We start from the raw sequence: 26,856 nt of genomic DNA, 5'->3' as shown, positions 1-26,856 counted from the left end.
ACCTCACTCACATAACAATTAACCAGCTGTGTGGCCTTGGGCAAGCCCCTTAACACCATTTGCCTTGCAAAAACCTTAAAAAAAAGAATGCTGCAGAACAAGTTTACTTGATGGGGGTCACTTGCCTGAAGAATTCGAATGAGTCCCAGCAGAAGCCATGGAATTAAAGGATAGTCAAATGCTTGGAAGAGTATCTTGAAATGGGAGATGGAAAAAAGGTGGAGGAAAGAAAAAGGGAGAGAATACTATTGAGAATGTGCATGTCATGAACAAGGAAGACATGCATAGGGTTATTGTTTAGCATTTTATAAAACTGTGCTGGTGCAAAGGTGTTCTTATTGGTGTGGGATGAGAGATTTTGGCCCGCAGGACAGATTTCATTCACCTGAAATTCTTCTTGCTAAGACCAAAAGGTAAAGAAACATAAAAAGACCCATAAATTTCTCAATCTCTCTCTCTCTCTCTCTCTCTCTCTCTCTCTCTCTCTCTCTCTCTCTCTCACACACACACACACACACACACACACACATAAACAAAGATGACAAACATAACCAAATACCTAATCACACAAACACACACAATCGCAGACATTCTTTTATAAATATAGACAATTATTTATATTGAGGAACAGATGGTTTTGATATGAAAACCTATGCTGTTGTGTAAGCCACTTGAATTGACTTGGTATCTAAAGGTGGAGGGAAGAAAAGGTCAATGGAAGACAACTTGATGAAAAGATGAGTTGAAAATTCTCTCTCGATGTATTTGTGAAAATAGCTAAATTGCCAATGCAAAAATCGATTCTCAGTGCTCACCAAAATTCTCGAAGTAAAAGGAAACAAAAGCACAAAATGATGCTCTGCTCTGCACTCCTCATCGATCTTTTCTTCCTCCGGAGCTGAAATGTTTTTTCCCCATGAGTCCTTTGCAATTGTCTCCAATGCTGGTCAACAGAACAATAGGATTCCTTCTCCAGCCTTTGGAATTTTCTGAGATCCTTGCAGTGCTCGGCTTCATTGACATTCTGAGTCATTGGCAATTGGTCATCATTTATGAAATTGCTGCTTATTGTGTCTAACGTTGTGCCTGTTCTGCTCACATCATTTTGCATCAGTTCCTCTCAGTCTTCCCCGTTTTTCGCAAAGCATTCTCTTGATGATTTCTTATGATCTATGAAAGCAGACCCAGCCATTTTCAGCCTCAGTTGAGAACGTGTCATTCTCCGGAAATCTTCTTGTTAAGCAAAGCACACAGCAAAAATCTCCAAAGTTAGAAACAAAACAGAAAAGGGCAACTCAGTCAGCCAGGTTCTTTCTGTAAGAATGGACTTGACATTTTTAGGGTGAGGGAGGTAGAGGGTCAAAGGAAGAGAACTTTAGCAACAGGTATGTTGAATGCTCACATTGCAGATATTTGGAAAACAGTCCATCTCTTGATAAAGTCAGTACTAAAGTCTCTGTGCTCCACCAAATCCCGAGAGTACAATACAAAGCCCCATTGTATGCTTTGATCCGCATTCACATTGCATCCCTGCTTTCACTGGATGAAAGCATCTTTCACCAGGTGTCCTTTGGAATTGTCTCGGTTCCTCCTATTGCTGAGAATCGCTAAGTCATTGGAAGTTCAGCAGTGCATCGTTTTGCCGTTTACCGTGTCTAATGTTCTCCTGATTGTGCCCGATTCACCTCGGCCCACGACCTACAAGTCTACACGGGTTTTTCTGAAAGCATTCTCTTTGGAATTTCTTATGATCACTGAATGGCCCTGAAAGGAGATGGAGCCTTTCTCAGCCAGAAGGACTGACATTTCACTCAGCTGACACTCATCATGTTGTGAAACAAAGCAGAAGCTAAAATCAGACCCTCCGAATCCCGAGTGATAAAACCAAATCAGACAACCTCAACTCATGTCCATGAATTAACTAGAGTTTGTAGGAACAAATATGCATTTCAGCATCCTGTATGAGCTCAACTGCCATCTGAGGAAAGATGGAGGGAAGAGTCAAAGGGAGCCAACTTAGGGAAAAGGTATGTTGCAAACTATCTCAACATAGAATTGGAAATATCAATGAATGAAGTGGAAAACCAAGTGTCAGTGCTCCCCCAAAGTGAGTACCACAGAAAGGATAAAACCATGCTGTGGTCTACATTGGGCTTCTGTCAGTCGTTTCTCTGTTTCGCCAGCCTTCTCCTTTGGAAAGATATTGAGTGACAGTACATCTTCATGCAATCTTGCTGTTGCCTTTGGCTACTGGTCTCCTGACTCTGCTCCCTTCCCTTTGGCTCAGGTCCTCCAAGTGTTCCCTGGCTTTCGAGTTTGTTTGTTTGTTTGTTTGTTTCTTTGTTCGTTTGTTTCCTTTCACAACAGCATCCTCTTTGTGGTCTCCTCCAGGACTAAAGGATTCCAACTCCAGCAAAGAACCAGCAACTTGAAGCTTTCCCCATCTCCTCCCTTTGCCAAAGCTTGCCAGCACAAACCCAAAGTTGTTTTCCTTTCTCTTGGTTCAGTCTTTGGGGTGGGGAGCCTGTGGTGGAGTTGTTGTCGTTGGCTCAAAGTTCATGCAGGCTCAATGCCTGTTGACTACCACTACTGGCAGAGCTCCAAGCAGCTTCCCAGCCTGAATTCCTACCTCCACCAAGATGGCCAATGGCCTAGCTGTGCCTTAGCCCTGCCCCCTTCTAAAGACTATATAAGGAGGTGGGCTCTCCTGTCAGAGCCCCATTGCTTTCCAGCACCCTGTGAGACAGACTCCTCCAGACTTGGCCAGAGACACTTGTCCAGGCAGACTCTTGGAGACTTGCTTTCTCCCATCTCCCTTCCCCTGGAGGACATTGCCTACACTGCTTCTGGACCGGGTGGGCTTGGATCTCACAGCACCGGCCACCAGACAGAAGGCACAGGGTGCTTTGGGACCATGGAACTAAGCCAAACCAAGCAGCTTCTCCTGAAGATGGTGCAATCAGCTCAGCAACTTGACATCATTCTTGCCAGAGAGACCGCCCCCCAAGAAGTTTTCCAGGCTGAGAGTGTGGCCCTGAGAGCCCAGATGCAACAACTTATCCTTCCACTCATCTTCCTGAGTCCAGGACATCATGGGATGGAGGTTGAAGCCCTGCTCTGGAAAAGGGCCTATGCTGATGTGCAAAGGCTCAGGAAGACCAAGAGATGGCTCATGGATAGGTGTAGCCCAGAAGGGGCTTTCCTGGATCACCTGATTCAAGGGGTCCACCTCTACCAGGGCATGTTTTATTCTGTGCAAGCATTTTTCTTGCTGAAGTTGGACAGCTACATGGACTGGATGCCACCCTCCCCTGTGAGTCCTGCTCCCCGGGAGGCAGGGTCTCCCTCCCTGGAAGAAATGGCCTGGGCTCGCCAGTTCTGTCATGGCTGTCTACTGCGTATCGGAGACTTGTACCATGCTTTGAGGGAATTCTTGGGTTCCTGTGCAGAGAAGCAGGCTGAAAACTACTACTACAAAGCTCTGGCCCTGATTCCTGACATGGGATCCCCATTTATCCACCTGGCCACTCTGTCTGGGGACAAGGATTCTTTTGTGGAGGCTGCCTATTTTTATCAATGCAGCATCCACTCCAAAGTGCCCCCTGTGGGAGCAGCGTCAGGTCTGGAGCAACTTTATCTCAAAATTGAGAAGCTACACAGACAGCTGGCAGGTGGGCCAGAGGGCAAACTGAGTCCAGAGAGCAAGCCAGGGGGTGACATTCAGAGGATGCTGGTGAGCTTCTTGTATCTCCAGAGCCTCCTGAATCCAGGAGGCAGGAAGGACAGTAGGCTGGAGAGGCTGTGTGAAGTTGTCCTGGAGGACTTTGAGCTCTGCCTCTCTGGCCTGGGGCTGGGAGGGCCACAGGAGCATGGCTCCCCCTTGCCAAGTCAAGTCATCTTTCAGATGGTGGTCCTTTGCCTCTTGAGTGTGCACAGCTTAAAGAAGACCAACGTGGAGCTCAGCAGAACGTCCGTGGCCTTCAGCCTGGCTTTCTTCTCTCCCATCGTTGTCCAGGTGAGAGAGCACCTTCAGGCAGGCCTGCAGAACAGGCTGCGTGCAGGGAGTCCAGGAACAGCCCAGCTGAAGCCTGGCCAGGCCCGGCTCGAAGAGGGACAGCGGCCCCGAGAGCCGGACCCTGATGACCCAGCCTCGGCACAGAGTGGGTCGTCAGAGAGGGGCCAGCAGCCCCCTTTCTCCACTCAGCCCCCTGCACTTTCCTGGGAAGACAGAGAACCCATGCAAGTCTCTGACTTGGATGAGTCCTCTGACTCCTATGGGGTCTTAGATGACAGTGAGGACTGGGGGGACGTTTCCCTGTGTTCCCTCCCTGATACGGAGGGCAGTGTGGGGGCCCTCCTTTCAGAAGCCAAGGCAGATGGGAGACCCAGCAGGGAGGAGTCGCAGGCCAAGCTCCTGAAGCTGCAAGAGAAGCTGCAGGTTGTCTCTGGAGAGAGCCTGCTACCCACTGTCAAGGTCATCCTGCAGTGGCTCTGCACAGAGCAGACCCTCACAGTCCTTAGCATGCACACATGCCCAGGCTTGTGGAGGGACCTGTTAGTGGTGCTGAACCTGATGCCCACAGCAGAGGAGCTTGGCAACCCCTCCCTGGGCTTGGCCCCCTGGCTCCGGGAATTGCTGCCTGTTTTCCAGCAAGCAGTGCCCCCCAAAATCTGGCCTCTCCCAGAGGATGTCATTCTGCACAGGCTCCTCCCCTCCCAGGCTGCCCACCCCAGGTTGGACTTTGACCTGGACATGCCTCTTGCTTCCTCCAGGGAGGAGGCCGCTCTCCGGGCCTGCACCCTCCGCACCTTGGGGCAGCATGCTGCCCAGCTGCCCACCAGCCTCATCCGCTTTGACCCTACCCAGGGCCTCTTCGTCCAGATAGCCCTGGAGGTCAACACTCCTTCCCAAAAGCAGACTGCAGAAGGAGGGACACGGACCTGCATCAAAGACATCGTGGTACATCAGCAGCTGCAGAAGGAATTGGAACTCATGGAGAGACACTTGCAGCTCCTCCAAGCTCACGTGGCCCTTTCACCTTACCTCATCCTAGACAGTCTGGCCCTCTGCCATTACCTTTCTCTCGTAAGAGAGATGGCCAGGAGTGGCAGGTTCCTCATCCTTATCCCCAGGCTTGTGATTGATGACTTGGACAGAAGCAAGAAGCAAGCCCTTCCTCGCCATGCCCTCAGGTTCTTGGAAGAAGAACTGAAGAACAGGAACCCGTACTTGAGGTGCCAGGTACGAGTTAGGGAGAAGTGTACTGAAGCAGAGATAGAATCAGCTCATCTTCCCGCCAGGAACCTCTGGGGGATTCTCTTCTCTTACCAAGACCTCATGGACCTTGCTGGGCCAGAAGCTGAAGATGTCAGAGGCATGGTGACCATCCTCACAGCCCTTAGCTTCGGGGATCCCAACACTTTCTCACCTTCCCTGAAACAGGCTTTTTGGGCTGCTCACAGAGCAGGGGTGGCCATTCAACACATCCTACCCTTCTATCATCACTGGAAGGATTTGAGCTGAAAGACATAGCCCAATCTGGCCTTGGGCCAGGAGATGTCATTCACCTGAAATTCTTCTTGCTATGAACAAAACCAAAACATAAAGAAACATGCAAAGTCCGAGAAATCTCTCTCTCTCTCTCTCTCTCTCTCTCTCTCTCTCTCTCTCTCTCTCTCTCTCTCTCTCTCTCTCTCTCTCTCTCTCTCTCTCTGTCTGTCTCTCTGCCTCTTTCTCTCTCTCTCTCTCCCTCCCTCTCTGTCTCTCTCTCTCTCTGACACACGCACACACACACATACGCACTCACAAACACACACACATAAACAGATGACACACACTAAGGAATACCTAATCACACAAATACACACAATGACAGACATTCCTTTATAAATATACACAAGTAATTCTATTTAGGAACAGATGGTTTTTATTGAATCCTATGCTGTGGTGTAAGTCACGTGAATTGACTTGGTATCTAAAGGTGGAGGGAAGAAAGGGTCAATGGAGAACAACTTGTTGAAAAGGTGAGTTGAAAACTCTCTCTATCTCATGATGTATTTGTGAAAATAGCTAAATTTCCAAGGCAAAAATCGATTCTCAGTGCTCACCAAACTTCTCAAAGTAAAAGAAAACAAAAGCATGAAATGATGCTCTGCACTCCTCATCCATCTTTTCTTTGTCCGGAGATGAAAGTACTTTTCCCATGAGTCCTTTGCAGTTGTCTCCGATGCTGGTCAACAGAACAATAGGATTCCTTTACCAGCCTTTGGAATTTTCTGAGATCGTTGCAGTGCTCAGCTTCATTCGCATGACTCAGCATTGAGAGTTGCTCATAGTTTATGAAATTGCTGCTGAAAATTGTTTGACAGTGTTCTGATAGGAAGTAGTTACAGAAATTTTGCTGAACCGACTTGAAGGAAGGTTTCTAAAGGAAGGTGGACAACACAAATTGAATTGGGTGGGATGAAGAAAGAGAAAGGCAGAAAGTTAGAGAGAGCCAGAGAAAGAGAGTTATACACTTAAAGTGCCTCATTTGCTTAAGGAAGGCAAGACTTTTGTTGAGCACTATGAAGAATCATGTAGATCACAAGGTTTTTCTTCTTGGGCTTCATTGGGGGAGGCATTTGAAGGAGGCCAAGCAGAACCAAAGGATTTTTCGGTTAAGTCATGCCAGGAGAGAGTTCTGGAGATAAAATGCCTCAGTGGCCCTAAAAAGGCACCTTGTAGACCTGCTGTTTGGCACTTTGTAGAATCCTCCTTCTGGAAAGGTTCCTGGATGGGGCCCTTGGGGTTGAGACACTTTCAGGAGCACAAACAGAATGAATGGATTGAAATGGAGGGCCAGAAACCTGGAGAGGTCCTATTGAAATACTAGGGAGGAAGAAAGAAACAGTGAGAGTGAGACATAAGAAGAGAAAGTGAGATCCTTATGCAGGTGAAGTGTGTCACCTAGAACCAAAAGGCAGGCAGTAGGGTTTTTCTGGACGACTTTGAAGTTTCCCATAGGTCAAGTTTATGTAATTGGGGGCCCTTGCATAAGGAACTTCAATGATCCCAGCAGGATCCAAGGAGCTAAAGGGTGGTGAAAGCCTTGGAAGGGAAAATGCAAATGGAGGACAGCAAGGAAGAGACAGAAAGGTGAGCTGAGAAAGACAGAGAGTGAAAGGAAAGGCCAGAGTTATAGGGAGCAAGTAATTCCCAAGGCCATGCAAGGCAAACTGGAGGGCAACTTGTAGAATTCTACTCCCTGAATGGGTTTTGGATCCCATCTGTTGGGTGAGGAGCCAAAATGAGCCCAACCAGTAGGAATGGATCTAAGGGATATTCAGGAACCTGCAGAGTTCAAATTGAAATGGGAAGGAAATAGAAAGAACAAGTGAGAGATTGAGAGGTAGGAAAAGGGAGAGAGTTATGCAGGTCAAGTGTAGGACAAAGACACAGGAGGCCAGCAGTGGTGGGGTTGTTGTTTGGCCATTGATAGAATCCTGCAGGTCCAGTTAATTGTATTGGGCTGGGTTGCCTGAGGAATTTTAATGAGCTCAAGTAGAATCAATGGAACTAAAGGTTGATGAAAGGCTTGGAAGGGAACACTGGAAATGGGAGGCAGGAAGCAAGAGACAGAAAGCTAAACTGAAAAACAGAGAAAGAGAGTGAAAGAAAAGGAATGAGTTATAGGGATAAAGACTTCCCAAGGCTAGGGAAAACAATCTGTGGGTCTCTTGCTCAGCACAATGCAGCATTCTACTCCATTCAAGTTTTTTGGATCCCCACTGATGAGGAGGAATCCTAATGAAGCTAAGCATAATGAATGGATCTAAAGGATGCTTAGTAAGCTGGAGGGTTCCAATTGAAATGGGAAGGAGAAAGAAAGGAGATAGGGAAAGGGAGAGAGAGAGAGAGTTAGGCAGATAAAGGGCATGACCTAGACATGGAAATCAAGTAGAAGGGTAGTGCTTTAACTTGTTCCACATTCCTGCAGGGGCATCTAGGTAGGGTGGTGGATGAAGCACCAGCCCTGGAGTCAGGAATCCCTGGGTTCAAATCCGGCCTCAGACACTTAATAATGAACCAGCTGTGTGGCCTTGGGCAAGCCCCTTAACCCCATTTGCCTTGCAAAAACCTTAAAAAAAAGAATGCTGCAGAACAAGTTTACTTGATGGGGGTCACTTGCCTGAAGAATTCGAATGAGTCCCAGCAGAAGCCATGGAATTAAAGGATACTCAAAGGCTTGGAAGAGTATCTTGAAATGGGAGATGGAAAAAAGGTGGAGGAAAGAAAAAGGGAGAGAATACTATTGAGAATGTGCATGTCATGAACAAGGAAGACATGCATAGGGTTATTGTTTAGCATTTTATAAAACTGTGCTGGTGCAAAGGTGTTCTTATTGGTGTGGGATGAGAGATTTTGGCCCGCAGGACAGATTTCATTCACCTGAAATTCTTCTTGCTAAGACCAAAAGGTAAAGAAACATAAAAAGACCCATAAATTTCTCAATCTCTCTCTCTCTCTCTCTCTCTCTCTCTCTCTCTCTCTCTCTCTCTCTCTCTCTCTCTCTCTCTCTCACACACACACACACACACACACACACACACACACACAAACAAAGATGACAAACATAACCAAATACCTAATCACACAAACACACACAATCGCAGACATTCTTTTATAAATATAGACAATTATTTATATTGAGGAACAGATGGTTTTGATATGAAAACCTATGCTGTTGTGTAAGCCACTTGAATTGACTTGGTATGTAAAGGTGGAGGGAAGAAAAGGTCAATGGAAGACAACTTGATGAAAAGATGAGTTGAAAATTCTCTCTCGATGTATTTGTGAAAATAGCTAAATTGCCAATGCAAAAATCGATTCTCAGTGCTCACCAAAATTCTCGAAGTAAAAGGAAACAAAAGCACAAAATGATGCTCTGCTCTGCACTCCTCATCCATCTTTTCTTCCTCCGGAGCTGAAAGTTTTTTTTTTCCCATGAGTCCTTTGCAATTGTCTCCAATGCTGGTCAACAGAACAATAGGATTCCTTCTCCAGCCTTTGGAATTTTCTGAGATCCTTGCAGTGCTCGGCTTCATTGACATTCTGAGTCATTGGCAATTGGTCATCATTTATGAAATTGCTGCTTATTGTGTCTAACGTTGTGCCTGTTCTGCTCACATCATTTTGCATCAGTTCCTCTCAGTCTTCCCCGTTTTTCGCAAAGCATTCTCTTGATGATTTCTTATGATCTATGAAAGCAGACCCAGCCATTTTCAGCCTCAGTTGAGAACGTGTCATTCTCCGGAAATCTTCTTGTTAAGCAAAGCACACAGCAAAAATCTCCAAAGTTAGAAACAAAACAGAAAAGGGCAACTCAGTCAGCCAGGTTCTTTCTGTAAGAATGGACTTGACATTTTTAGGGTGAGGGAGGTAGAGGGTCAAAGGAAGAGAACTTTAGCAACAGGTATGTTGAATGCTCACATTGCAGATATTTGGAAAACAGTCCATCTCTTGATAAAGTCAGTACTAAAGTCTCTGTGCTCCACCAAATCCCGAGAGTACAATACAAAGCCCCATTGTATGCTTTGATCCGCATTCACATTGCATCCCTGCTTTCACTGGATGAAAGCATCTTTCACCAGGTGTCCTTTGGAATTGTCTCGGTTCCTCCTATTGCTGAGAATCGCTAAGTCATTGGAAGTTCAGCAGTGCATCGTTTTGCCGTTTACCGTGTCTAATGTTCTCCTGATTGTGCCCGATTCACCTCGGCCCACGACCTACAAGTCTACACGGGTTTTTCTGAAAGCATTCTCTTTGGAATTTCTTATGATCACTGAATGGCCCTGAAAGGAGATGGAGCCTTTCTCAGCCAGAAGGACTGACATTTCACTCAGCTGACACTCATCATGTTGTGAAACAAAGCAGAAGCTAAAATCAGACCCTCCGAATCCCGAGTGATAAAACCAAATCGGACAACCTCAACTCATGTCCCTGAATTAACTAGAGTTTGTAGGAACAAATATGCATTTCAGCATCCTGTATGAGCTCAACTGCCATCTGAGGAAAGATGGAGGGAAGAGTCAAAGGGAGCCAACTTAGGGAAAAGGTATGTTGCAAACTATCTCAACATAGAATTGGAAATATCAATGAATGAAGTGGAAAACCAAGTGTCAGTGCTCCCCCAAAGTGAGTACCACAGAAAGGATAAAACGATGCTGTGGTCTACATTGGGCTTCTGTCAGTCGTTTCTCTGTTTCGCCAGCCTTCTCCTTTGGAAAGATATTGAGTGACAGTACATCTTCATGCAATCTTGCTGTTGCCTTTGGCTACTGGTCTCCTGACTCTGCTCCCTTCCCTTTGGCTCAGGTCCTCCAAGTGTTCCCTGGCTTTCGAGTTTGTTTGTTTGTTTCTTTGTTTCTTTGTTCGTTTGTTTCCTTTCACAACAGCATCCTCTTTGTGGTCTCCTCCAGGACTAAAGGATTCCAACTCCAGCAAAGAACCAGCAACTTGAAGCTTTCCCCATCTCCTCCCTTTGCCAAAGCTTGCCAGCACAAACCCAAAGTTGTTTTCCTTTCTCTTGGTTCAGTCTTTGGGGTGGGGAGCCTGTGGTGGAGTTGTTGTCGTTGGCTCAAAGTTCATGCAGGCTCAATGCCTGTTGACTACCACTACTGGCAGAGCTCCAAGCAGCTTCCCAGCCTGAATTCCTACCTCCACCAAGATGGCCAATGGCCTAGCTGTGCCTTAGCCCTGCCCCCTTCTAAAGACTATATAAGGAGGTGGGCTCTCCTGTCAGAGCCCCATTGCTTTCCAGCACCCTGTGAGACAGACTCCTCCAGACTTGGCCAGAGACACTTGTCCAGGCAGACTCTTGGAGACTTGCTTTCTCCCATCTCCCTTCCCCTGGAGGACATTGCCTACACTGCTTCTGGACCGGGTGGGCTTGGATCTCACAGCACCGGCCACCAGACAGAAGGCAGAGGGTGCTTTGGGACCATGGAACTAAGCCAAACCAAGCAGCTTCTCCTGAAGATGGTGCAATCAGCTCAGCAACTTGACATCATTCTTGCCAGAGAGACCGCCCCCCAAGAAGTTTTCCAGGCTGAGAGTGTGGCCCTGAGAGCCCAGATGCAACAACTTATCCTTCCACTCATCTTCCTGAGTCCAGGACATCATGGGATGGAGGTTGAAGCCCTGCTCTGGAAAAGGGCCTATGCTGATGTGCAAAGGCTCAGGAAGACCAAGAGATGGCTCATGGATAGGTGTAGCCCAGAAGGGGCTTTCCTGGATCACCTGATTCAAGGGGTCCACCTCTACCAGGGCATGTTTTATTCTGTGCAAGCATTTTTCTTGCTGAAGTTGGACAGCTACATGGACTGGATGCCACCCTCCCCTGTGAGTCCTGCTCCCCGGGAGGCAGGGTCTCCCTCCCTGGAAGAAATGGCCTGGGCTCGCCAGTTCTGTCATGGCTGTCTACTGCGTATCGGAGACTTGTACCATGCTTTGAGGGAATTCTTGGGTTCCTGTGCAGAGAAGCAGGCTGAAAACTACTACTACAAAGCTCTGGCCCTGATTCCTGACATGGGATCCCCATTTATCCACCTGGCCACTCTGTCTGGGGACAAGGATTCTTTTGTGGAGGCTGCCTATTTTTATCAATGCAGCATCCACTCCAAAGTGCCCCCTGTGGGAGCAGCGTCAGGTCTGGAGCAACTTTATCTCAAAATTGAGAAGCTACACAGACAGCTGGCAGGTGGGCCAGAGGGCAAACTGAGTCCAGAGAGCAAGCCAGGGGGTGACATTCAGAGGATGCTGGTGAGCTTCTTGTATCTCCAGAGCCTCCTGAATCCAGGAGGCAGGAAGGACAGTAGGCTGGAGAGGCTGTGTGAAGTTGTCCTGGAGGACTTTGAGCTCTGCCTCTCTGGCCTGGGGCTGGGAGGGCCACAGGAGCATGGCTCCCCCTTGCCAAGTCAAGTCATCTTTCAGATGGTGGTCCTTTGCCTCTTGAGTGTGCACAGCTTAAAGAAGACCAACGTGGAGCTCAGCAGAACGTCCGTGGCCTTCAGCCTGGCTTTCTTCTCTCCCATCGTTGTCCAGGTGAGAGAGCACCTTCAGGCAGGCCTGCAGAACAGGCTGCGTGCAGGGAGTCCAGGAACAGCCCAGCTGAAGCCTGGCCAGGCCCGGCTCGAAGAGGGACAGCGGCCCCGAGAGCCGGACCCTGATGACCCAGCCTCGGCACAGAGTAGGTCGTCAGAGAGGGGCCAGCAGCCCCCTTTCTCCACTCAGCCCCCTGCACTTTCCTGGGAAGACAGAGAACCCATGCAAGTCTCTGACTTGGATGAGTCCTCTGACTCCTATGGGGTCTTAGATGACAGTGAGGACTGGGGGGACGTTTCCCTGTGTTCCCTCCCCGATACGGAGGGCAGTGTGGGGGCCCTCCTTTCAGAAGCCAAGGCAGATGGGAGACCCAGCAGGGAGGAGTCCCAGGCCAAGCTCCTGAAGCTGCAAGAGAAGCTGCAGGTTGTCTCTGGAGAGAGCCTGCTACCCACTGTCAAGGTCATCCTGCAGTGGCTCTGCACAGAGCAGACCCTCACAGTCCTTAGCATGCACACATGCCCAGGCTTGTGGAGGGACCTGTTAGTGGTGCTGAACCTGATGCCCACAGCAGAGGAGCTTGGCAACCCCTCCCTGGGCTTGGCCCCCTGGCTCCGGGAATTGCTGCCTGTTTTCCAGCAAGCAGTGCCCCCCAAAATCTGGCCTCTCCCAGAGGATGTCATTCTGCACAGGCTCCTCCCCTCCCAGGCTGCCCACCCCAGGTTGGACTTTGACCTGGACATGCCTCTTGCTTCCTCCAGGGAGGAGGCCGCTCTCCGGGCCTGCACCCTCCGCACCTTGGGGCAGCATGCTGCCCAGCTGCCCACCAGCCTCATCCGCTTTGACCGTACCCAGGGCCTCTTCGTCCAGATAGCCCTGGAGGTCAACACTCCTTCCCAAAAGCAGACTGCAGAAGGAGGGACACGGACCTGCATCAAAGACATCGTGGTACATCAGCAGCTGCAGAAGGAATTGGAACTCATGGAGAGACACTTGCAGCTCCTCCAAGCTCACGTGGCCCTTTCACCTTACCTCATCCTAGACAGTCTGGCCCTCTGCCATTACCTTTCTCTCGTAAGAGAGATGGCCAGGAGTGGCAGGTTCCTCATCCTTATCCCCAGGCTTGTGATTGATGACTTGGACAGAAGCAAGAAGCAAGCCCTTCCTCGCCATGCCCTCAGGTTCTTGGAAGAAGAACTGAAGAACAGGAACCCGTACTTGAGGTGCCAGGTACGAGTTAGGGAGAAGTGTACTGAAGCAGAGATAGAATCAGCTCATCTTCCCGCCAGGAACCTCTGGGGGATTCTCTTCTCTTACCAAGACCTCATGGACCTTGCTGGGCCAGAAGCTGAAGATGTCAGAGGCATGGTGACCATCCTCACAGCCCTTAGCTTCGGGGATCCCAACACTTTCTCACCTTCCCTGAAACAGGCTTTTTGGGCTGCTCACAGAGCAGGGGTGGCCATTCAACACATCCTACCCTTCTATCATCACTGGAAGGATTTGAGCTGAAAGACATAGCCCAATCTGGCCTTGGGCCAGGAGATGTCATTCACCTGAAATTCTTCTTGCTATGAACAAAACCAAAACATAAAGAAACAAGCAATGTCCGAGAAATCTCTCTCTCTCTCTCTCTCTCTCTCTCTCTCTCTCTCTCTCTCTCTCTCTCTCTCTCTCTCTCTCTCTCTCTCTGTCTGTCTCTCTGCCTCTTTCTCTCTCTCTCTCTCCCCTCCCTCTCTGTCTCTCTCTCTCTCTGACACACGCACACACACACAAACGCACTCACAAACACACACACATAAACAGATGACACACACTAAGGAATACCTAATCACACAAATACACACAATGACAGACATTCCTTTATAAATATACACAAGTAATTCTATTTAGGAACAGATGGTTTTTATTGAATCCTATGCTGTGGTGTAAGTCACGTGAATTGACTTGGTATCTAAAGGTGGAGGGAAGAAAGGGTCAATGGAGAACAACTTGTTGAAAAGGTGAGTTGAAAACTCTCTCTATCTCATGATGTATTTGTGAAAATAGCTAAATTTCCAAGGCAAAAATCGATTCTCAGTGCTCACCAAACTTCTCAAAGTAAAAGAAAACAAAAGCATGAAATGATGCTCTGCACTCCTCATCCATCTTTTCTTTGTCCGGAGATGAAAGTACTTTTCCCATGAGTCCTTTGCAATTGTCTCCGATGCTGGTCAACAGAACAATAGGATTCCTTTACCAGCCTTTGGAATTTTCTGAGATCGTTGCAGTGCTCAGCTTCATTCGCATGACTCAGCATTGAGAGTTGCTCATAGTTTATGAAATTGCTGCTGAAAATTGTTTGACAGTGTTCTGATAGGAAGTAGTTACAGAAATTTTGCTGAACCGACTTGAAGGAAGGTTTCTAAAGGAAGGTGGACAACACAAATTGAATTGGGTGGGATGAAGAAAGAGAAAGGCAGAAAGTTAGAGAGAGCCAGAGAAAGAGAGTTATACACTTAAAGTGCCTCATTTGCTTAAGGAAGGCAAGACTTTTGTTGAGCACTATGAAGAATCATGTAGATCACAAGGTTTTTCTTCTTGGGCTTCATTGGGGGAGGCATTTGAAGGAGGCCAAGCAGAACCAAAGGATTTTTCGGTTAAGTCATGCCAGGAGAGAGTTCTGGAGATAAAATGCCTCAGTGGCCCTAAAAAGGCACCTTGTAGACCTGCTGTTTGGCACTTTGTAGAATCCTCCTTCTGGAAAGGTTCCTGGATGGGGCCCTTGGGGTTGAGACACTTTCAGGAGCACAAACAGAATGAATGGATTGAAATGGAGGGCCAGAAACCTGGAGAGGTCCTATTGAAATACTAGGGAGGAAGAAAGAAACAGTGAGAGTGAGACATAAGAAGAGAAAGTGAGATCCTTATGCAGGTGAAGTGTGTCACCTAGAACCAAAAGGCAGGCAGTAGGGTTTTTCTGGACGACTTTGAAGTTTCCCATAGGTCAAATTTATGTAATTGGGGGCCCTTGCATAAGGAACTTCAATGATCCCAGCAGGATCCAAGGAGCTAAAGAGTGGTGAAAGCCTTGGAAGGGAAAATGCAAATGGAGGACAGCAAGGAAGAGACAGAAAGGTGAGCTGAGAAAGACAGAGAGTGAAAGGAAAGGCCAGAGTTATAGGGAGCAAGTAATTCCCAAGGCCATGCAAGGCAAACTGGAGGGCAACTTGTAGAATTCTACTCCCTGAATGGGTTTTGGATCCCATCTGTTGGGTGAGGAGCCAAAATGAGCCCAACCAGTAGGAATGGATCTAAGGGATATTCAGGAACCTGCAGAGTTCAAATTGAAATGGGAAGGAAATAGAAAGAACAAGTGAGAGATTGAGAGGTAGGAAAAGGGAGAGAGTTATGCAGGTCAAGTGTAGGACAACGACACAGGAGGCCAGCAGTGGTGGGGTTGTTGTTTGGCCATTGATAGAATCCTGCAGGTCCAGTTAATTGTATTGGGCTGGGTTGCCTGAGGAATTTTAATGAGCTCAAGTAGAATCAATGGAACTAAAGGTTGATGAAAGGCTTGGAAGGGAACACTGGAAATGGGAGGCAGGAAGCAAGAGACAGAAAGCTAAACTGAAAAACAGAGAAAGAGAGTGAAAGAAAAGGAATGAGTTATAGGGATAAAGACTTCCCAAGTCCAGGGAAAGCAATCTGTGGGTCTGTTGCTCAGCACAATTCAGAGAGAGAGAGAGAGAGAGAGAGAGAGAGAGAGAGAGAGAGAGAGAGAGAGAGAGAGTGGAGAGAGAGAAACAGAGACAGAGAGAGACAGAGAGAGTTAGGCAGATAAAGGGCAGGACCTGGACATGGAAAGCAAGCAGAAGTGTAGTTTATCTCTTTTTAGTATCTTACAGTTCAAGTTATTTGATTGGGGGTAACTTCAAAGAGTTATTTCAATGTGTCCATGAAGAATCAGTGGCATAATGGATAGTCAAAGGCTTGTAAGGGTAAAATTGAAATGAGTTTTAGAAAAAAAGTAAATGAAAGAAAAAGTGAGAGAATCATAGAGACAAAGTATTTGTCATGGACAAGGAAGGGAAGCTTAGGCTTATCATTCAGAACTTCATAGAATCCTGCTTGTCAAAAGATTTTCTTCCAGGGTCTGGGATGAGGGATTTTGAAGAGCATCACCATTTCTCTACACAATATACTTTCATGATTATATTCAGGTGTAACAGGTTCAATGATTTTCCCTCTTTTATGATTCCTGAATTAAATCTTCCTTTTAGAACATAGTGCTGACTTTCATGTCTCAATTTTCTATTTTTTTGAAGATATCCTTGTTCCAACTTCAAATTCATCATATCCAGAATTCATCTCACATTTTTCATTACAGAATCTTCCCCTCTTCTTAAATTACTCCCTTTCCTTGGTATGATGTCACCACTATTCATCATTTATCAAGGTTCCCACTGAATTGGAGCTCACTGGCACCTGGAGGTATTTCCAGTGTCTAGTCTAGCTAGGATTTATGATAATTGTTTTCACCAAAAGAGTTTGAGTCTTTGGGGGAAAAAGTACTCCTAGGACTCTTGGACTCTTTAATTCATATACAGTAGTTGATTAGCAGATGGTATTAATGAGCAAAAGAAGGAGTACCCCATCTGCATAATTACTTCTCTCTTCCTTAAGGGTTGTAGGGCCCAGATTGGAAACAGAATTGCTGGTTTGGGGGACATTGCTATTTCTAAGAATATTGGGTCTAGGGTTCTAGAGTTCTGGATTAATTCTCTCTGTGTCTTGGGAATAATACTGGTGATGGTTTGACTGCCAACTTTTCATTCTTCTTCTGGGCTCATGATGCTTCAGCTTTTTGATGGTTGACAGTTAGTGGAGAAAACTGATCTATGGGAAATGATCCCTAGAATGATGTTGTGTATTCTGATCTGAAAGTAGGTATGATTACCTGGGAGAATACTATTATTCCCAATATTCCTGAGTTCTGGGTCCTGGACTGTCTTTATTTAGATCTCAGGAGCAATGACAGAATGGTTCAGACTCAAGGCTAGATGTCTTGTTTTATGCAAGCTGTTTCCTGTTCCAAACTCATTGTACCCTGCTTCCTAATAATCCATTATATTTCTCTACAGTAACTTTTTTAGCTATTCTCTGCACTTTCTGGGCACATGCTTTGTTTCTACTTTTCTGTTACCACAAAAATTGCTGCTACAAATAGTTTGGGCTACAAATGTTTATATGGACTCTTTTTTAAATCTTTGAAAAGATGCAAAGTAGTGGAATAAATTTCTGAGTGAAAAGATATAAATAATTTAATAATTTTTTGCATAATTCCAAATTGCTTTCCAAAATTGTACCAATTTATGACTTTACCTATAATCCTTCAGATGTGCCTTTTTCTACCCTTCCAACACTGGCTTTGCTATTTCTGTTGTGAGGTAAAACTTCAGACTTGTTTTGATTTGCCTTTCTTTTTTTTATTACTGGCAGGGAACAGTCTCACTGATGGCTGTTAATAATTTGCAATTATTTTGAGAACTTTTGAGAACTAAATCCTTTTGATCACTTATCTTTTGCAAAATGCTTAGTTTGCTCTCCTTCTTAAGATCAAATTTTCTGATCTTCACAATGGCAACAATAATCCTTAAACAGTCTTCCTCTCAAGAAGTTCCACTTAGTATAAACCTGAAATCATATAAAAATATTTGGTTTTTATTAAGGAAGTAAGAGATAGGAGGGTAATAAAGACATCTATATACTGGAATTGTGATCTCTATTCCATTTCCTTTCAACATCACTTTAAAATGGACTTTAATTATCACCAACCTGGATTATTCTATTAGTCTTATCCATTTGTTTCCATTTTCCACTCTTTTCTGCTTCCAAACCATTTTGTAAAATAAAAGATACCTTACCTTTATTTTGTGGGGGATAGGGAAGGTAATCTAATTAGCATTCAAATACATTTTATTTTTGTGCTGTTTACATTGCAAAAACATTTCATTGATTAATTCATGTGTCAGTCCCCCTGACCCTTCCTAAGATGGTTAATCAACCATCTTGCTTTTGTCTTTAAACTGTGATTTAGTAATAGCTAGCCTTTAAATAACACTTTAAGATTTGCAAAACACTTTACATGTGCCATCTCATTTGATCCTCACAACAAATCTGTGGGGTAGGTATTGTTATTAATCCTAATTTAGTGATGAAGAAACTGAGGATGAGAAAAAAAATGATGACTTGCCTTGGGTCACACAACCAAGAAGTTTCAGAGATTGGACACAGCTAGTAAAATGATATCAGTATTTCAAAATCTCTTTTCCATATAAATCTCTAACCAACCTTTCTTATGCAAACATTTTTCTGATAAGAACCTATGTTGATCCCCTCAGAGTTTACTCAGTTACTTTAAAATATTTGACTGAGGAGGCAGCTAAGTGGCACAGACTGTCCCTTATAAATTCCATCTTGCTCATTTATCTGGAAATGACCTCAAAAGGTATGGAGTTGGGGGCGGCTAGGTGGCACAGTGGATAGAGCGCTGGCCCTGCAGTCAGGAGTACCTGAGTTCAAATCTGGCCTCAGACACTTAATAATTACCTAGCTGTGTGGCCTTGGGCAAGCCACTTAACCCCATTGCCTTGCAAAAAAAAAAAAAACCTAAAAAAAAAAGGTATCTAGTTTGGGCAACTGGGTGGTACAGTGGATAAAGTACCAGCCCTGGAGTCAGGAGAACCTGAATTCAAATATAGCTTCAGACGATTAATTGTTACTTAGCTGTGTGACCTTGGGCAAATCACTTAATCCCATTGCCTTGCAAAAACATTATACCTATATACATGTATGTATACATGGACTGGATGGTAAAATTTGACACTCAGAAGAACACAGGCAAACTATCTGAGATCCTTTACTGACTTCTTATAAAACACTGTTATGCAAGGCTAGTCTGTCTTTTCCACCTAATCACCATGATGCAACATTTCTATCTTTAACTATGCAGCCACTAGTGTTTACCTAGCCACAGGATGATAACAAATACTGACGTTTGAGAATAGTCGATCCCTGGTAGGATTTTTTGTGTTTGGCTCTCACACAATATCAAAGAGTAATGTTCTGCTTTGAAGGGCCCTAACCAAATAATAGCAGACGATGACTTGATGTTTGCCTTTTTTCTCAAAGAAGACCATAACATCAGGTCGCTGCCAAATATGAAGACTGGAGGTTTTTAAGAGTGTTTTTAAGGGTGTTAAGCAATCAGGTTTAAGTGACCTGCCCAAGATCACATGGCTAGTAAGTATCTGAGAATGACTGAACTCAGATCCTTCTGACTTCAGGGCTGAAGTTCTACCCACAGCAATGGTTTAGTATCTTTTAAAAAATAGTTTTTTAATAAGATTCTCAATCCTTCTGACCTGGAAAAATGGAAAGATGTCATGGAAAGATCACTTCTTTTAATTTCCTTCCTAATTTGAAGATTCAGTCAAATTTCTGTCTATGAGCAGCTGTGACATTAGCTAGTCCCCTTGCAAAGTTGGAATTCCTTCAGTAGACTTTCATAGACAGCAGGTAAAGAGATCCAGAAGCCCCATGTGCATGTGAACATGTGAACTCACACATACACACACATACACACACACACACACCGAAAATGTGTTCCCAGAAACCCAGAGAAAGTAATCAGACCCAATTTGTCCCCAAAGACACGATCACTTCCTTTTGGAAGTGAAGAACTTTGTAGAAATTGTCTTACTCAGCTGATGTTGATTACCTTTTTGAACTACTTCTTCCCTTTCTCTCCCCACCTGATTCTTTTTTGAGTGGAAGAGATGGCTGGTGTAATGGATTGAGTTTCCAGCCTGGGAGCAAGCAGATTCATTTTCCTGAGTTCAAAGTCAGTCTCAGAAAATTATGAACCCTGGGCATTACAACCCTGGGCAAAATTACTGTGTCCCTGAGCAAATCACTCAACCAGTTTGCTTCAGTTTCCTAAACTGTAGAAATGGGGATAAATAATAGTACCAATGTTGCTGTGAGGATCAAATACACTAATATTTGTAAATCACTCTGCAAAATGCCTGTCCCATATTAGACAAATGTTCTCTATTATTCTTTTTTTTTTTAATTTTTCAAGGCAATGGGGTTAAGTGGTTTGCCCAAGGCCACACAGCTAGGTAATTATTAAGTGTCTCAGGCCAGATTTGAACTCAGGTACTCCTGACTCCAAGGCCAGTGCTCTATCCACTGTGCCACCTAGCTGCCCCTTGTCTATTATTCTGAACTGGAAAGGAGGGATATATTGAGAACTGAAGAGGATATCAAAAGAAACAGCTTCAGCCTTAAAAAATAAGTAAGAAAGGAGAGAGGAGAGACAAAGAGAGAGAGAAAGATACAGAGAATTTTTACCTCAATGGATTAGATTCCAGTCTTGGCAGCTGCAGCTTTTCTCCCTTCTTTTCTCCCTTTTCTCACTGATCTTTGGTTCCTGTTTGGATGACTTATAACACATGGGTCTTATTCCCATTGCCTACTTCAGTCTCTGGGTATTTGTTCTATTTTTATCTTAAATTTAGGGGCCCCATGAGAATTTGATTGCCTACTGACAACTTAAACTGACCCTATTATCACTAAGGGGATGTGACTTTTGTGAACTAGGTTAAATTATTTAGATTAAAGCAGTTATAGATACTAGGTAGGATAATGGACGGGGTAGAGGACTTGAAATTGGGACAAACCTGCATCCAAATAGCATTAAATACTGGGTGATCCTGGGCAAGTCATTTCAACCTCTCTTAGTCTTCATTTTCTCTTCTTTATACTGGGGATTATAATAATCCCTATGTGAAAGAGTTGTTATGAGACTAAATTGAAATAGCAATTGTCCTGAAGACTTTGAAAACTTTAAAACACTATCTACATATGACTCAGCACAACAAGGAAACTGCTCCACTAATTGACTTAGAGATAAATTACCTCAGAACCCAAACCAAGCATCAATTTGAAAACTCAGTCCATCGGTCAAAAATTTGTAATGAAGTTAAAAATTAACTATAAAGTAAAATGAAATGTTTCAACTTTCAGGAATTGAGGCCAAAGTATCTCTGATGAAATCCAGGCTATCACATGATTATGTTTACTTCCAGACCCCCTGTACAATGGTGAGAAAGTCTTCAGTGTGGAAGGAACAAGAATCGGCATCTTATTCTTCCTCAGGTTAGTCTTTAATCTTTTATGATAGGAATTTGTCCCCCCCCCCTTCCTTTGCTCTCTCTCAATTAATAACTGCTATACTGAATCCTTGATGAGAACATAACCTCTGGGATAGATGAGGGGTGGATTAGTAGTGCAATGCTGATTCCTTATATTTTCCTTCCTTGGGAAATAGATAAAGTGTTTTGCATGAGTTTATTTGAGATGACTTGATTAAAAAGCTATATAAAACATGTTCCAGAAACTTTTGTTTTGTGAATTAACTCCTTTATGACATTGAAGTGTAGTCAAAAGAACCTTGGATTTGGAGTCAGAAGATTTGGGTTAGAATCCTGGCTCTGACATTACCTTTGTGACCTCTAGTGATTGGATTAACTCTCCATCTTAGTTTCCTCATTTGTAAAAAGAGAGTGTTGAAATAGTTGTTTGCTATAGTTTCTCCAAACATCCAATCATCCAAGTATTCTCTTCCTAGATGTCCAAGGCCTTTTAGGAGAGTTACCATCATTTATCTTAACTGTGAATTTCTACAATCAGGTCAATGCCTAACTGAACACAAGGGTACTAGTACTTTGGTTGACATGGGAAAAGGAGGAAAAAGAATTAGGGAGGACACTCCTGGTTGGGGAGGGAGCCAAAGGAAGAATATGATAGCCAAAAAAATTGTTAAGATAGGAATGCACTGAATGCCTACAAGTGGGTTCTTTACATATTTATTGTTCAATCCATTTTTATTATTGTTAATAATATTGAAGGAGAGTATGGGGAAAGATAGAGGCTTAGGAAATAATAAAAGTTTTAGGAGGGGGACTAGGGAGGAATCAAGAACAACCCTGACTACTTTATAATTTCTAAGATAGAAATCTAAGAATTTATGTTAGTATAGATCAACACTTCCAGAACTAAGGTAGTAAGACTTGTTTGGAATATGGCAATACTCAGAATTCCCCTTTTGGAATATGGTAATACTCAGCATTACCCATTCTACTCAGTACTGCAAATTCAGCCTAAGCTTCTAAATTGAATCCAATGTCTGTCTGACTGGCTTGCTCTATCTTTCCATGCCTTTATCTCCCTATATCTTTCTCACTACCCATCATCTGTAGCAGCAACAAATATTGAGCACCAAATATGTGAGGAACCCCATCCCAACAGCAAATAAGGAAAAAAGTAAAAGCCATGAGCCCCCAGTACCTATTTTCTTTTTATTTATTATCATTAAGCTACTTTGAAGGTATGAGAGATTTTGGCATTTGAGATATTGCCATGTGTTCATTCAGATGTCACATGTTTGTTTTTTTTTTTCTGGGAGAAGAAGCTAATTTTCAACTGGTGGCATTTAAGAGTTCTCATTCATGTATGTGAAGCATGTGTATACATTTGTAAAATTAACGGTCTTGGAGTAAGAGGGATTTTCTTAAATCATGACTTCTAGCCATTTGAGAAGTTCTGCGTCAGAATTGAGGTAACGGTATCCCATTCCTCCTTTAACCAAACATACCATCTATCTAAAGGGAGCATCATAGAATGGAAGAAGCAGATAGGTGGTGCAGAGTTTAGCATTCCAGACCTGGAGTTGAGAAAACTGGGGTTTTTTTAAATGAGCTGGGGGACCCTGGGCCAGCCCATTAAAACCCACTGATTTTCAAATGATTTAAAAAATAAAAAAACATATTTAAGCAACTAAAGTAAGGTGAATTCTAAATTAACACAAAAGAGACAATTTTGGAACAACTTTATAAAACAAAAAAGATGCAAATTTATAAAGGAGCACATAATAAATAGCATAATATTTATAAAACACTTTGCAAAAATTAAAGTCATACATACATGTCAATTATTATCACTTTTTAGAATATTGAATTCTTTCCCTACTTCATAAATTGTAGTACTTTTAGTTTTCTTCTTTTTTTGTAAGACAATGAAGTTAAGTGACTTGCCCAAGGTCACACAACTAAGTAAGTATTAAGTGTCTGAGGCTGCATTTGAACTCAGCTCCTCCTGACTTCAGGACCAGTGCTCTATCCACTGCACCACCTAACAGTCCCACTTTTAGTTTTCTTTGTATATACACTCCATAACTTAATGAAAACAAACCTCTCCAAAAGTAAATACTGACTCTAAACTCATCAGTAGTATTTTTTCCTAGCCACAATATATTGATTATTTCACTTACAGGCTACTTTCTCTGACTTTTCCATGAGGCGATCAAAATAACTTCCAGCAGGATCTCTGACTTTATTTTTAAGCCAGTAAGATATCATCTTTCTTCTGTAAGCAGCCAGGCTCTCTGATAAGCATAGCAAAAACTGAAATTCCTTGCTCTGAAGGAATTCACAATTTAATTAGGCAAACAAATAAACTAGTTGAGGTTTTGATTGGAACTTAAAGTAAAGCCAGTAAGCCAATAGGCAGAGATGAGGAGGGAGAGCATTATAGGAAAGGGAAAGAAAAGTTCCAGCGTCAAGAAATAGAATCTTTCTCAAAGTAAAATTGGAAATATCTCTATATCTCTGACAGGCAGCTAAGTGGTTATATGGATAGAGAACTCAACCTGGAGTCAGGAAACTCCGAGTTTAAATCTGACCTCAGACGCTAGCTTGTTACCCTGGGCAAATCACAACCTCAATTTTTTCAACCACAATATGGGGATAATAACACCATCTACCCAGTGTTACTGTGAAGATCAAATATTTGTAATATATTTAACAGATTATAAGAAAAAATGTTTATTCCCTTCCCCTATATCTAGCTCTCAGTCAGATACTATACACTTTGGTATGATATATATTTCCTAGCTTTCAGATGCCTTATCTTTTGAAACATTCTAAGAAAAAAATAAAAAGCCAATGTAATATCCTTTTACTTGGATTATATTTCAGTACTGAATTTCAATTCGCCCATGTGAAAAAAGGCTTTTCAAAAAAAAAAAAACACTGACTACTTTTTCCCCTTCTTTTAAGCAAAGTTCCTCTAGTGAATAGCCTTCCAATTTACTATTTGGTGCAAACTGCTTGGAAATTCTTGTTCATACATTTGAGTCACTAAAATTATGTCATAGACTCTACCCAATTTCTATATAACCTGGTAGGGTACATGTTTATATAAATTCCTAACAGATCTAGGAAATATGATGCAATCAAAAGAAATTTCTATTCAATAATTACACTGATAATGAATGGTGGTTTTCTTTCAGGTAAAATCAATTCTTGGAAAAAGAAAAAAAAATAATGGCTCTCCCAGAAGATGATAACACAGTCAGGGAGAGTATTAATTTACAAGACATGCAACTTGATGAAAAGCAGCTGAAAAACAAAGGTAAAGTCTTGAAAATGATATATAGCCAAAAAAAGTTATTTCTCTCTTTGCTGAAAGCACATGAATTCAATTTAATGAATATATTGGATATCCACTTGAAGCAAAATATTTAGCTCTAACTAAACTATCAAATATTTTCTCTATCTTAAGAAAGCCATAATATCCTATTGCTTCGGAGACAAAGAAACGTTTGCTTTCCTGAAAAAGTTTATCTTCCATTGCTGATAACAAGATATAAACAGATAAAGAAATGAAATGTAATTTGAGGATAAAGAGCAAACTTAAAATGGTTGGGAGGCTGAGATCAAGGAAATCTGTCTGTTGGAAGAGCATACCTAAGGTACCTTAGAGGAAGCTAAAAGTTTTGAAGGGTACCAAGGGAGAAGCAGTGAATATTGGCCATGGGTTGTAAAGTCAATTCAATGACTTGGAGAGAGGAGAAAGAATGCTCAGTTTGAGGAACAGATATTAGATCCTTTTGTCTGAAAAAAAGAGTGGTATTTTGGAATAAATCGATATCTGTGACTAGCCCACATACTGGAATTCAGGAGGCTCTAATTACTTGAGAAAGAGGAATTACACATTCCACCCATCTTCACCCAGTGCTTCTTCCCTCATTGATAAAATTGGAAGCTGGAAAGCAAATTAAGAAAAGAGAAAGCAGAGGAAATGGAGCCAGCAAGGGTAGATGACTTTCTCAAGGAGGAAATGAGGGAGGAAAGATGAGATGAAAGTTAGCAGGGATAGTAAGTTCAGGGATAGGGGAAACATGAACACACTTGTAGGCAGCAGAGAAGTAACCAGAAGATATAGAAAGATCAGAAAGTAAGTGTAGATGATAGTGGCTTGATCTGCTGAAAAATATTGGAAAGCATGTGATAAAATATTGGAAAGGCACTATTTCCTAGCTTTCAGATGCCTTGTCTTCTGAAATGTTCTAAGGAAAAAAAAAACAGGTCAATGCAGTATCTTTTTGCTTTGATTATATTTCAGTAATGAATTTCAATTCCCTCATGTAAAAAGGGGTTTTCAAAATAACCACTGACTTTATTTTTGTTTTTAGGTTTTTAGGCAATGGGGTTAAAGTGGCTTGCCCAAGGCCACACAGCTAGGTAATTATTAAGTGTCTGAGGCCAGATTTGAACCCAGGTACTCCTGATTTCAAGGCCGGTACTCTATCCACTGTGCCACCTAGCTGCCCCTCACTGACCTTATTTTTTCCTGCCTTTTGAGCAAAGTTCCTCTAGTGAAAAGCCTTCCAATTTACTATTTAGTGCAAACTGCCTGGAATTTCTTGTTAGTACATTTGAATCACTGAAAATATGTCATTAAACTCTACCAAATTTCTATGTAAGCAATTAGTCTTGGAAAAGAGAAAGATCAGCTGTTCATTCAATATAGGAGTTTAAGGAAGAGAAAGGGAGGAAAGGTCTCAGTGTTGTGAAAAGAGAATAAAGAGAAGAGAAGGAGAGTTTAGGAAATGACCTAATTTTTAAATGAGACATAGACCTCAGATGAGAGGATGGGAGGAGAAAGTGTTATGAGAGTTTTGAGGAGAGAAGAGAAGGTTTGGAATAGTCACTTTAGTGTATGAGTTAGAAAACTGTTTGAGGAGACAGAGTTTGACTGAGTGCCTTGCTCTCAATATGAGTTGTGGATTAGATGGAATAAATTTGTAGTGGATTACCAACATAATCTATTGATTTCCTTCAGCTCCATTCAGTTGAGAAGGAGAAAAAAAAGGTTGGTAGTAACCAAGGATTGGAGTTTACCAAAGACATATGAGGTTAGATAGTACAGGGGAGTGGAGATTTGAACAGGTTCTCTGAGAATTTGAGAAAGGAAAGAGTACAGGACAATAAAGATGATATTTCGGATGTATAGAGTGATTAGGGGTTCGTGGTAAGTGAAAATAACAGGGTGAGTTTTTTAAAGCATAGGAAAGATGGAATGATAAAGATTATGATCAGATAAAGGAAATTCAGAGTTTATGAATACAGAAGGAAGTCAAAGATGACTCTGATGCTATAATCACGGATGACTGGAAGGTTAGTGATGTCCTCAATAGGTGTTTAAAGGAATTATGGGAAATTTGGAATACCCATGAGACAACCAAAAAAAAAAATATCAGTCAAGTGATGAAAAGAAGGAGAAACTTAAGTGAGATTCACAGGTGTTGGAATCATTTGCATGAAGCTAATACTTGAACCAAAGCAGACACTAAGAGAGGCAATGTAAGCAAAAAGAGAAAAAGG

At 43.2% G+C, this 26,856-nt stretch overlaps 3 protein-coding genes across 3 annotated transcripts in view; all 3 read left to right on the top strand.

Annotated features, from left to right (window-relative positions):
* The first annotated feature begins 2,071 nt into the window (after nucleotides 1-2,071).
* On the top strand, nucleotides 2,072-5,524 carry LOC141509011 (nonsense-mediated mRNA decay factor SMG5-like). The gene has a single exon (XM_074218180.1). The coding sequence runs from the start codon at nucleotides 2,072-2,074 to the stop codon at nucleotides 5,522-5,524; it is 3,453 nt and encodes a 1,150-aa protein (XP_074074281.1).
* Nucleotides 5,525-10,141: 4,617 nt separating this feature from the next.
* LOC141509006 (nonsense-mediated mRNA decay factor SMG5-like) lies at nucleotides 10,142-13,594 on the top strand. The gene has a single exon (XM_074218168.1). The coding sequence runs from the start codon at nucleotides 10,142-10,144 to the stop codon at nucleotides 13,592-13,594; it is 3,453 nt and encodes a 1,150-aa protein (XP_074074269.1).
* Nucleotides 13,595-21,198: 7,604 nt separating this feature from the next.
* The window catches only part of LOC141509807 (sodium-dependent phosphate transport protein 3-like), a 55,120-nt gene continuing 49,462 nt past the window's right edge, over nucleotides 21,199-26,856 (top strand). Inside the window, exons 1-2 of the mRNA XM_074219596.1 lie at nucleotides 21,199-21,286; nucleotides 24,480-24,601. Of these exons, the coding sequence (XP_074075697.1) occupies nucleotides 24,514-24,601 (88 nt within the window). The 5' untranslated portion in view covers nucleotides 21,199-21,286; nucleotides 24,480-24,513. The remainder of the gene's footprint in view (nucleotides 21,287-24,479; nucleotides 24,602-26,856) is intronic.

The sequence above is a fragment of the Macrotis lagotis genome, chromosome 1 (genome assembly GCF_037893015.1).
Source record: "Macrotis lagotis isolate mMagLag1 chromosome 1, bilby.v1.9.chrom.fasta, whole genome shotgun sequence".
Lineage (NCBI taxonomy): Eukaryota > Metazoa > Chordata > Mammalia > Peramelemorphia > Peramelidae > Macrotis > Macrotis lagotis.
The sequence above is the reverse complement of the archived record's forward strand: the minus strand, read 5'-3'. Positions and strand labels throughout refer to the sequence as shown.